Genomic DNA, 12322 nt, shown 5'->3' on the forward strand with positions numbered 1-12322 from the left:
TAATTCAAGTTTATTATTCCACGTAGTACTCATTTAAAAAAAAGAACATTGCTTAGTACGCAATAAATAATGCACAACCACTTGTGGAGTCTTCTCAGCTACTGCGACAAACTGCGAGTGTGGATTGTGTTCGCGTTCGCGCGCTGTGAACCAAGCGCGAACCTTTGTCGCGGGACAAAAAACCGACACCGAACGGGGAACGGCGCGAAGCGAAAACGCGAACGCGCGAAACCATCTACACTCGCGTTTCGCGGCTTTCGCAGCCCTTCGCGCCGCGAGTGTAGAGCGCACTTGAGAGATTGGACAGAACGCTTGCGTCCCTTCCAGTATTCTAGTCTTTACTCGTTGCCGCTCCGCCATGAGTGAGGCGTATCAGCGATATGAATATCTTTCAATAGTAATGAAAACCGACAAGCTCTAGAGAACTATTTAGATCCAATATTTGTTTACCAGAGAAACATGATACAGTAAACTTCTGTATTAATTTGGTTAGAATTCAGACTGCACTCCAAGTTGTTGTTATGTAATAATAAGTTAATAAGTTGGTGTTATGGCGAATGCGAGGCTCAACTGCCATTAACAGTAGAAGTGAAAAGAAATTAAAGAATAGACAATTGTTAAAATGGTATATTTATTACAATCCAATATCTTTAGCCGGCACATTATTAAATTGCCGACTCTTCAATAACCTCTAACACTTTATAAAATTATATAATCTTTTTTTGGTTCAATCCATTTAAGTGCACTTCAAATGACAGCTTATTTCTTATCAAGCGTTTGGAAATTTAAAATTTCCGAAAAAATTGTATGTTATCATCAATTTGGTACGTTAAAACACGTTTCGTTTTCAATTTCACACATGAAATAACAATGGGAAATGTATTCACAAAATGACGCAGTACAGTGTCCTCTAATGAAGGAAAGCTCTTTAAACATTAATGAATCAATATTGATAATTTTGAAAACTTTCAATACGTAGATAATACATTTCTAAACTCTAAATGGCGTACAACATTCCAGAACAATTTTATCGTTTGCCATGTGTCATCACGGAAGAGACAAATTACCGCACGTTTGGTCTGTTGTCTTTTATGGCGACGCGGCAAACGATAAAAATGTTAAGTTTAAATATTAAAAATCGAAACAGATATACTTCATTTGAATCACAAATTTTAAATAAGCTCTGAACACATTTAAATACGTTTTATGAACCATAACATGCGAAATGATATGCCTCACACTTTACAGAAACTGCGTACTAAATAATATAAACAATCATTGTTTATATTTTATCGACTTTTGTACTAATCAAACGTATTTATTTACAATGAAAACAAACGTTTTTGGTAAAAGCGCTTACAACAAAAATTCATCTAAGAAAAAATATGTGGATTTGTGATAATTATAAGTGTACAAAACTCGTTTTCGCTTTGGCACTACCACCGTACACAAAAAAAATATGTATGGATGTTACTGTAGGAACAGTTTTATTAAAGAATTTCAAAAAGATTCAAACGAGAAGAGAAGCGAATAGAAAAAATTGATTGGATACAATTGTTCAAGAAAAATCCCAAATAATATACAAACATATTAAATACTAAATATTATGTCAAACGAATATATACAAATACAACGATATTTCAGAGATCTCGTAAAGGTTAGGAATATTTAAATCACTTTCATAGTATTTCACCGAGGACTATCGTTGTAATACTATTGAAATTGAAACATCTTTCCAAAACAACAGGATAAAACACCGCTGAACAACACGAGAAACGGAAATATTAGAGAAACGAGAGAAGATAAAAGCGTCACGCAAACGTGTCAGTGTTGCCAGTTTATGTGTCCCATACCCCATTTCGCACAGACAGGGATATAAATAAAAATAACCAATTTAACTATTACGTGAAGTGCGCGATCACACATCGAATTCACCTAATACATTCCTTAGACTAAATTTTATTAATAATTGTCTAATCCGAAGAGAAAATAACAATTAATGAATTAAAACTAGTGGTATTAAGGTATCTTAAAGTAATAGTAACATTAAATAAAAATTTAAAAAACATTTGACCGTACGCAGAGTAAGAATAACTTAAATGTTTTAAATAAATAATCTTTAAACTAGAAAAGATGAGCGAGCGTCCGGTTTGCGTTTTCATTTTTAAGATTTTTTTGGAATTTTTTGAACGCGCTGGAAATTTTCAAATCGATCGGTGAAGTCTGGACGAGAGATGATTGAGACAGGAACGAAAAATTTCACCTACGACTCGCCCGCGTGCGCTTGCGCGTCGTATTTTTCACTTTGCTAACTTTTTTTATGTTTTTCGCGTTAATTTTGATATTTTTTGTGTTTCTATCGGTTTTATTATTTTTAGCGTTTCTTCTCTTTCCTTTGGTTTTCCTACTCGCCACGGCGTCTTCCTGATCGTTGGAATCTATCGAAAGATTGGGTAGAACGCTTTTGACTTCAGACAGGGAGAGACTGATGGCCAGTCTCCTGAGCCTGGCTCTGGTCATCCGGACGTTGTCTTCCTCCGCTTTGGGCGCATTTCTCTTGGCCTTGATAATTTTCCTAGTCTCTTCGCTACTGTTTTTACTCTGTCGCCCGTTCTGTCCCTTCTCTCTGAGCACCGGCTTCGTAGTCTCTTCGTGCCGTCTCTTTCTGGTGACTCGTACTTTGTCGTTCTCGATCGATTCCTTGGTGCTCCTGGGTTTCTCTTCCGGAACCTTCTTGGGTCTGCCTCTTCCGCGTTTCTCTGGTGATTTGGCGTCGCTGCGTAACTCCATGCGTTCCTTTTTGGGCGTTTCGACTTTTCTCCGTTTCCTCGGCACGGGAGACTGCGACGTTTTCCTCCGAGTGCTCTTCGGGAAGGCGACCTCGGTCCCTTCCAGACCCTGGCTGCTCTCGATGTAGATGTAGTCGTCCAGCTTCGACCGGGACTTGGCGTACGTTTTCTCTACGGGTTTGACTGAAGGTACTTCGTCGGTATCTTCGAAGGTGGGTTCCGCGGACTCGTTGACGGGAGTGTCCTGGGTGTTAGCCTTAATGAGTTCTACGTCGTTGTCTATGGAGTTTTTGTTCATTCTGTTTTTGAGATTGTTTATCGTTTCTAGAAGCGAGTTCTCTCTCTGCTCTTCGGATTGTTGCGTGTCAGATGTGCTCGGTTCGGAAGAACTGGATTTTCGTTGTTTATTTTTGTTTCGCCGTTGGTACAGGTCCGCTTTAGTCATGTCCTGCAAAAGGCAAAAATATTAAGAATTGATAACAAAATCAACATACAATCCAATAACAGATTATGGGCCTAGAAATATGAAATTAGAAAGCTTCAGAAGGCCTAACTTCAACTAAAGTACAACACTAAAATAATCCTATCAGTTAAAAAAATACTCACAGCCAACTTAAACCCGATGAATTCCTCTTCGTGATCCAAGCCAATATCCAGTAACTGCAATAATTCACTGCAAGTCATGCGGTCTTCTGCGCGTACGCACAACAAGCCGCGAACGGCGCGTGCGCTCGTCTCCGATATTGTGCTCCAAATACCACCTGAAATGAGAAAATATTTTAATCTTATCCCAACTCCTTCTAATTTCTAAATACAAATTGCGCCATCAGGAATACCAACTCACCTTCCATGGAGAATGTGCCAGTTCGTATCCTGTCCATCAGAGACGTGACAGGTTCCTTGCGGGACACGGGGGCGAAGGGCGCTTTGCCGCATAACATGCAGTACTGGATATAAACAATAGCAATTAATCCCAATAGATAATATAATATGTAGTGTTGGGATTTGAATTATACTATAGAAAAATGAACACATTTTTGAAGTGAAACTTCATTTTAGACTCTGAGTTAATTTTTACGGAACGTCACAAAGAAATGCACCGTTTTTGTCGAAAAGGGAGAGAGCAATTGAGAGAGAGAGAGAGTGAGCAAGGGAGATCCTGAAAAGTACAGGCTATTGGTTGATGTATTCGTTTAGTATTTTCATATTAAAACTTTATATGGAAATTATTTCGCACAACGTCTTGTGCAGTAAACGCAGATTTTTTATTATACGCACGTAATACAGTGTATAAACAGTCTGAATACAATTATATGATGGAGTAATCATATACTAGTACATGAGCATCTATTGGAATTTTAGCTTAGTGATAATTAATTTTAAAGAACTTTCACTTCTGACATGTGTACTTTGTACGCACTCACTTTTTTATATATATTAAATAATGAACTAAAAGCCTATAAAGGAACCATGATTAAAATAATAAGTATATAGATTTTATATAAACAAATAAGTACTTAAGTTTGAAGGTATACTTACAAAAATGACTCCCAGACTCCACATGTCGCACTCCGCCCCGTAGCCCGTGGCCGCGCCCCTCGCGCACGACACCACTTCGGGGGCTGCGTACGGCAAACTGGAAATTTCCAAGGATTCATATAAAAACAGACCAAATGTTTTCTACCAATGTAATATGTAGTAGATACACAAGTGTTTATAGTAGTAATTCAAATGTGAAGCGGGATAAATTAAGGTCCAATGTCTAGTTACCATTATTGCGTTAAAACAATTTAAATAAAAACAAACTAACATAGCCCTTTGTTTTCTTTTAACTATTGCCATAAAATTAAAAAAATATAAAACAGAAAAAAAATGAATTTAAAATGCATTAAAATAACAAATTAAAGTTAATTCAATGAGTACCAAAGTTTAAATATCAAAGTACCTAAAGCAAGGTGTCATCATTCTCTGTCGTTCGTCGCAGTCGGGCAAGCGTCGGGCGAAACCAAAGTCCACAACTTTCACCTTCGCTTCGCCGAGACGAGACGTCGACAACAATATATTCTGAAAAATTACTCTTATTAGACTTACTGTAATTGGTACCAAAATAATGTTAAAAATATTTATTTTTGTCATTTAATATTTTCTAACAATACATCTAAACTCTTAATAAAAAATCACAGAACAAAACCTTCATAAGTCTCATTATGAGCCAAAAAAAAAGTCGCATTACTTTATACTTTAGACCTACGTTTTTCAACACAGCTTAAAGACAATGTGAGAAAAACAGCCAAAATATTTAAAATATCTGTAAAAGAGGTCACGTGATTTAAAAAAAAACATATGTGCAATTCACACATGGTAGAAGTGAAACCTTCAAAAACATTTTTTTTATTATTAATCATATATAAATTAATCATTTTCCATTATCTAAATGTGTGTGTTCTTTTAAAACAGTATATTTTAATGATAAATTTTAATTTATAAGTTTAATATAAATTTTTAATTTGGGAAAAACTAAAACATCGAAAGTTTGAAATTCGATCAAATGAAAAAGCGGCAGTAAAGAGAGGCTGTATAATGCCTGCTATCTCATTTTCTCCCACGTTAAATCATATGATGAATTGATGTTTCTGTCTCTCTTTACCGCTGCATCCGGTTTGAAATCACGACGATTCGAAAGAAGTTTATCTATCTCATTTTCTCCCACGTTAAATCATATGAATTAATGTTTCTGTCTCTTTTTACTGTCGCTTTTTCGTTGCATCCGGTTTGAAATCACAACGATTCTAAAGAAGTTTCACTTCAAAAACCTCTTTTAAATTACCTCTGGCTTTATATCCCTGTGTACTACTCGTCTCGAGTGCATATGTTTGACGGCCAACGCCAACTGAGCCAATAGCCGCCGAGCGATCTTTTCACTAATTGAACCCAAATGTGATGCCAACTCTCCGCCCGTTGCCAACTCTGTTACTATGTATGTGAAAGCCTGGAAATAATGAATAATTGTTAAATCAAATATCAAAAATCAATTATTCGTGCTGGTAGAAGGCTGCCTTTAAAGTAATTAAAAGAATGCTGATGTTTGCACAATTGCATGTACAATTTTACAATAGTTTAACAAAAATAATTTATTACTTGGGAAGCTTTTGTAAATATTTTATTAATTTTAATATACGTTATTCATAATAAGTACATATTTAATTTTAATTAGATAATAATTATTATCTAATTAAAAATAAATACTAATTTTGTGTAAAGAGCTCTGATTGATGATGATAGGTTTAAAAATATCATAGGACGATCTTGTGCCATGTGCCTCCTTTCAGATCATTAGATACTTACCTTCTTAATCTAATCATATTTCTAATAAAGCTAATAAATTATTTACATAATTTACGTTACGCGTCCTACATTAGTAAAGTTAAAAGTACTCTAAAGGTATTGAAAAATTCTAGATTTCTAGATTAGTATGTAGTAGTAGAATTTTCAGCTTCTTATAACTTATTAAAAGTAAAACAAAAATTAAAAATGCAAGACTTTCTTCTATGATATTAAAGAGATTAATTTGTAGAACTTCAAATTTGACGTAGTTTTGTTTTGTGACAGCAAAATAATTAAATGATCTGTAGTTCCGATACGGAATACAATTGCGCATTGGTAATACACACACACAAAAAAAAAAGTTAAAATTAATTAAAACTGTCGTTGTAATACGTATTTTAAACTTACCGAGTCATGAAAAACCTCGTGCAATGTGATGATGTAGGGCGATCCCTGACAGGCCTTCAGAAGTTCAATTTCTTGTTTGACATCTTTCTTCTGAGTTGAGATTATCTATCGTAATTCAAATATAATTAATATTATGTATATTGATAACAAAGAGATTTTAATTCGACTTCATAAAGAAAGATATTTCATCATATACATGTCGCAGTTAAGATGTTAAATCAGCGAGTTAATTGAATCTCTAGACAGTTAATTAAATATGTATCGACATTCAATCACTTCGCTAGCATTTTGATCGAAACTAAGCAGTGACGAAAACGTTTAACTATCTGTCTGACTTTTCTCACTTAGGTGATAAAAGATTTTTTAGCATTTTTTATATAAGTTCAAGCATTACCTAAGCACTCTATGGGGCGAGGGGTGTCTTTGTTTTTTTATTTTGTGATTACGTCAACAATAATTATTTACTTTTTTACACATATTTCACACATTGTCGATGCTTTCCAAGGATTTTCTGTCTGTCTGTGTTTATGTACTATTATTTTTAAATTTTTGCTTACTTTGGCTGACAAGAGGAGGGAGGGGGGATACTTGAACGGCCCCATTAAAAAAAAACATTTAGTTACCTTAACAGCGTACTCCTTAGCGGTCTGCCGATGAATGCATTTCCTACAGACTGCGTACGACCCGTCTCCTAACAAGGGTGTGCTCAAGTCAACCGCGTACTTTTGGAAGAATGGAGAGTCCTGAAAATATAATTACTAACTATATTTTTGTATAATAGAAATATTACTAAATATGTCTATTGTTCAATTAGTGAGCAGTGTTGGCCTAGTGGCTTAATTTAGCTACTCTCATCCCTGAGGTCTTAGGTTCGATCCCCGGTTTAACATTCGGTCGAATGGTGAAGGAAAACATCGTGAGGATTGCATGAGACCGAAAACGTCAACGACGTGGATGATGGATAAGATTGACAAATGTTCATGAAACAGATACACAAATCTGATACCCAGACCTAATAAGGTGCGCCACTGTTTTATTATTATTTTTTATTTCTATACTTTACAGATTCCTATTTATTTATTTATTATTTAATTAGTTTCCTTCCATTGGCCTTTTGTACGACATAATTTTCAACATAAAGCCTATGTAGTTTTTAATACATGAATTTAAAACGGTATAATAACTCATAATATTGATCATGACAAGGCATACATTCAGAGTTGTTTTATTCTACATGTATTGAATACATTAAGTACGTATTGGACGTCTATTAGGAAAAACAAACGCCGAAGTTTCGGATCTAAACTAATGACGAACTTCGTATAAGCCTATTACCAAAGCACTTCGTATATGAATCGGATGTATTTCGTTTTGGAACCATAGATATGAAAAAGTTGCTAAATTATGATATGACATTCTTGTAGATCCAATAAATTTTAAATACTCAACAAAAATATTCCCATATTCAACAAAAAATATATAAATTTATTTGTAAATACAATACCTTGGCGACCCATCCTTTGAGCTTGTCGTGTTTGGTGCCAGTTGCCTGCATCCATATTTGGTCTGATATCACGTTCTCGGAGAACAATATACTTGGGGCCACGTACGAATAACCTATAACAAATCTTATTTGTACAACATATATTTTAAATATACAGCCAAAATCTGTTATAGCGACATCGAAAGTACTCTATTTAGTCGTATAATAGCCGATAACGTTATTATTAATAATCTAATGAGTGTAAACTTAATGTGTGAAAACGTAAACACAATTCACCTAAAAACAGTTTATCGTGATGTTTAGGCGCCTGCGCAGGCGAATAAGTGGGCCTCATTCTTGTGAATTCGCCCGCAAAGTTACTCGTGTCCGCTTCGTGGGACAATTGCGGGACAAATGGGGCTGGGATTTCGCGGCGGGCTGCTGCTTCCCAATCTAAAGTCTGAAATTAATAAAAAAAATAATGGCGTATTCCAAGGCAAGTTTTATTCCAATAAAAAAAATGGAAAAATAGATATTCGTTTAATTATAATAACTACCGCATTTATCATGGATAGTGTTCAGAGGAGTTGTTCGGATTAATACCAGCAGCTTAGTTTTATCATCGGACGTCGAGGCAGAATACGAAATTCCACCAAAAACCTCGACGTCCACCGTTCCACACCAGCGCGGTTTTCAAGGCAGTTTTTGCCGCGCACCACCACTCTGTGGAACCAGCTGCCGACTGAAGTATTTCCGAACGACTTCGGGTCGTTCAAGAAAAGAGCGTAACAATTCTTAAAAGGCTGGCAACGCACTCGCAAGCCCTCTGGCATTGAGAGTGTACATGGGCGGCGGTATCACTTAACATCAGGTGAGCCTCCTGCCCGTTTTCCCCCTGTTCTATAAAAAAAAAACTAGACTGGAATGGTGATATTACTTATGTACCTTAAAAAATGCATGTCTTTTTAGTTCTTCCGCGTCTCTCTCGCCTCCTCCCAAGCGTCGTCGTGGATCTTTAACTAATAATCTGAAAGGATAATAATAACATATTCATTTCTTAAAGCAAAGTATGAGCTAACTGAAATAGCTTTGTGGACTTTCGACGTGAAGGAAAACATCATGAGGAAACCAGCTTGCCAAATCAAAAACGTTTGAGTTTGTGTCAACAGGCATATCACCTCCTTGCCTAATTAATTAATCATGAAGCAAATACAGAAGTCTGAGGATTTAATTTTTTATTTAACCTTTAATATTGAAAATATTTTTGTAAGGTCAGCAAGTTAAGAAATATTCACCTCCCCTTATATATATAAAGCTACCAATTAATGTTCCACCAATGGTGTTAAAAATCGGAAGACGGCAGGCAAGGGTCAGTTGTGGGCAAATGAATCTTTATCACTTTCATGTTCAAAGAGGCTAAACATATATCAGTTTGAAATGGATTTTAAAGTAATAAACTCACTTTTTAATAAAGTCCTGAACTTCAGGACTGACGTCATTAGGCACCGGGTAACTGCACTTGACTATTCTTTTGGTGATCTCCTGCTGTGTGTTCTTCTCTCCTTCAACTGTGAAGGGAGAGGCGCCCGTCAGCAGCTCATAGGTTAATACACCAACTGACCACCAATCCACGGCCTGGAAGTAATAATAATGATTGTTTATATTGTTGTACACTTGTAAATACTAAATATAAAAAGGATATTTTAATTTAATTAAATGTTCTGTTTTGTAATAATTTGTAACATTAATAATAATAAAAATCAATAATGAAGATTATTTATTTTAACATCTCGATATGACACGTGTTATAAAGCCGAGCAGCCTTGATACATATAAATTCACTTCCTGATTAATTTTTATATATTTATGGTACAATCAATTATATGATGTTCTAAATTTTTTGTGTTGTCATTAGTGTGTATTCGTTCTAATATTATACAAATAGCTTAATCCCCCTATAACGTGGATTTTTGATGTAATAATTTTCCTTAAGTGTGAAATTAACAATGATTAATCAAGTTCTTTGCACCTGTTTTAATTGTGTTGTTATAAAATTAAACATTTAGTTTAACAATTTTTATTTGTTAAAAAAACTGGTTTACGAGAAAACTAAATAATACTAGTAATAGGGTATTACATTTGCCCCGTGTTCTATTAAAAAAAAAACTTCTACAACGCGTTTGCTATAGCGATACCAATCGACATTTTATTGGAGGATTACTGTACATTTAAATTCCTACGATTCAAATGTCATCAAAGTCACTTTAAAATGAAAAGAAAACCTTCAAAAAACATTAAATACTTAACTCAAAATCAACTAAAATTAGTATTCATATTGTTCATGTTAAGAAACAATAAAAATGAGCTATAATTGCAGGTAAATAAAGTTTAATTTACACAAAGATAATAATTTAGCCATGAACATGATAGCGACGAGGCCAGGAACTTATTGAAGGTTATTCCATTCAATTGAAAATATACTTTAGCTTTGATTAGTGAGAGTTTAATTTCAACTGTAAATCATATGTACTTGATGGATCATTGGAGGCAAGCATTTGTTGGCGGGGTCAACAATTTGATAACCACCAAAAAAGCCTTATTAATGAACTCTTGACCATCCAAAGATTTTCTAAAGGGTTTTTAAACAACACATCTTTTATGTTGGAGGCGAATGCTAACTGATAATACCGTAGACTGTGAAACGAGCCAATACATTAATCCCTACTGTCTACCATAATATGCCGACTGCGAATTGTATCTTATTTCGGCCATACAATGCGCAGAGGCGATGAAAACTTGATACCAACATGGAACATTTTGCTATGCTATTCAGAGACTGTTCAGTTTTCCCGAAATAAAAACTTTTTAGGTCGTTCTATGAATTTTTCTCTATATGAACCTCAGAGTTCACGTCATAAGTTTTAACAAATAAAAAATAGGGGTTGATCGGAGGGGCTAAATGAAAATTAAGGGTTTAGGGAAAATTAAATGTATTTTTGTATGCTGTATTAAAAAAACATTATTACTTAGGTGTTTGAAAGATACATAGTAGCCGGTTCTCAGACTGAAAATGAATTTAAAAAAAAAGAATCGGTTTTTTTTATAGAATAAGCGGCGAATGGGCAGGAGGCCCAACGGGTTGAGGCGTTTTGGAGGATTATGAGAACGAACATTGTGACACGAGAATTTTAGATGTTAGTAGATATATATCTATATATATATGTGCTAACTAACTAAAAATAACTAACTTATTTAAAGACTCTGGCAACAATTTATTCCTGTATTATTTAAGATTAAGGTTGATAATTCTATATTTATAATTGGTTATGAAATTCTTGCACTTCATTTTATTTTTTTTCCCTTACGAATGACATCGCTTGTTAGCGATAATAATAATAAAAAATAAATAAATAAATAGATAAAACCGCCCGTTGCATCCCTTATATTTTTTGTGATAATATGTTTATTGTTTTTCTATACATGTAACGAAGTATAAATAACTATATATATGCGGGAAATTATCCAAAATATATATGTATATAAAAACATTAAGGCTTGATCTCTATAAAAAAACAGTCATTGAAAATATCATTGGTTATTTCATTCTTATCTGAGTAACAATAATATAAACCTTGGAAACGTTTTTATTCACATTAATTACTTCTTAAATCTATTTCTGAAATCAGCGAAAGAAAATAGGTGACATAGAAGAACCAAGGCCTAGTGGCTTATACGTGCGACTCTCATCTCTGAGGTCGTAGGTTCGATCCCCGGCTGTGCACCTATGGACTTTCTTTCTATGTGCTCATTTGACCTACAAACGCCACTGATTTTTATTTTATATCATGTTAGCTTACCGATAGATGATCTGATATAGTTTTATAACATGGATTCTAAATCTGCCAACAAAACAGATATATTAACGAAACCAGTTTTTAACTTAATTTAATTATATTAAAATGCATTAAAATTTCCAGCTTAAAACTTGTAAGTAGAGACGACAATTAATAAATATTGATATCATACATATGGCAGAGTTATTACAATGTTATAGAGTTGAGAATCGCTAGTTTCTCCGTATTCAGGTCGTCCGTTACTCGATTTTTTGGCAAGTTCAGCTCATAGTAACAAATTTGCGTTTTGCGGATATTCGTATGCTTATAATCTATTTGGTATAAAGGTTATCTACAATTGTAGAGCGCAAACTTTTTCAGTTCCTATAGAGAACGTTTAAAACACAGTTTTTTTAAAATATCACACTGCTTTTTTGTAGCAAATTATTCCATAAGAGAAAGCTTTCAACTACGAAATAAATTTA

The 12322-nt window shown here is 34.4% G+C and overlaps 1 protein-coding gene across 1 annotated transcript in view; it reads right to left on the bottom strand.

The window, feature by feature from the left end:
- Window positions 1–612: 612 nt before the first annotated feature.
- LOC110999388 (ribosomal protein S6 kinase alpha-4-like) overlaps window positions 613–12322 on the bottom strand; it is a 59162-nt gene continuing 47452 nt past the window's right edge. Inside the window, exons 7-18 of the mRNA XM_045629664.1 lie at window positions 9467–9639; window positions 8950–9031; window positions 8302–8464; window positions 8026–8138; window positions 7145–7264; window positions 6522–6626; window positions 5617–5778; window positions 4735–4853; window positions 4329–4425; window positions 3634–3736; window positions 3396–3550; window positions 613–3237 (exon numbers count right to left, since the gene is read on the bottom strand). Coding sequence (XP_045485620.1) covers window positions 2260–3237; window positions 3396–3550; window positions 3634–3736; window positions 4329–4425; window positions 4735–4853; window positions 5617–5778; window positions 6522–6626; window positions 7145–7264; window positions 8026–8138; window positions 8302–8464; window positions 8950–9031; window positions 9467–9639 — 2370 coding nt within the window. The 3' untranslated portion in view covers window positions 613–2259. The remainder of the gene's footprint in view (window positions 3238–3395; window positions 3551–3633; window positions 3737–4328; window positions 4426–4734; window positions 4854–5616; window positions 5779–6521; window positions 6627–7144; window positions 7265–8025; window positions 8139–8301; window positions 8465–8949; window positions 9032–9466; window positions 9640–12322) is intronic.

Source organism: Pieris rapae, chromosome 9, assembly GCF_905147795.1.
Source record: "Pieris rapae chromosome 9, ilPieRapa1.1, whole genome shotgun sequence".
Classification (NCBI taxonomy): Eukaryota; Metazoa; Arthropoda; class Insecta; order Lepidoptera; family Pieridae; genus Pieris; species Pieris rapae.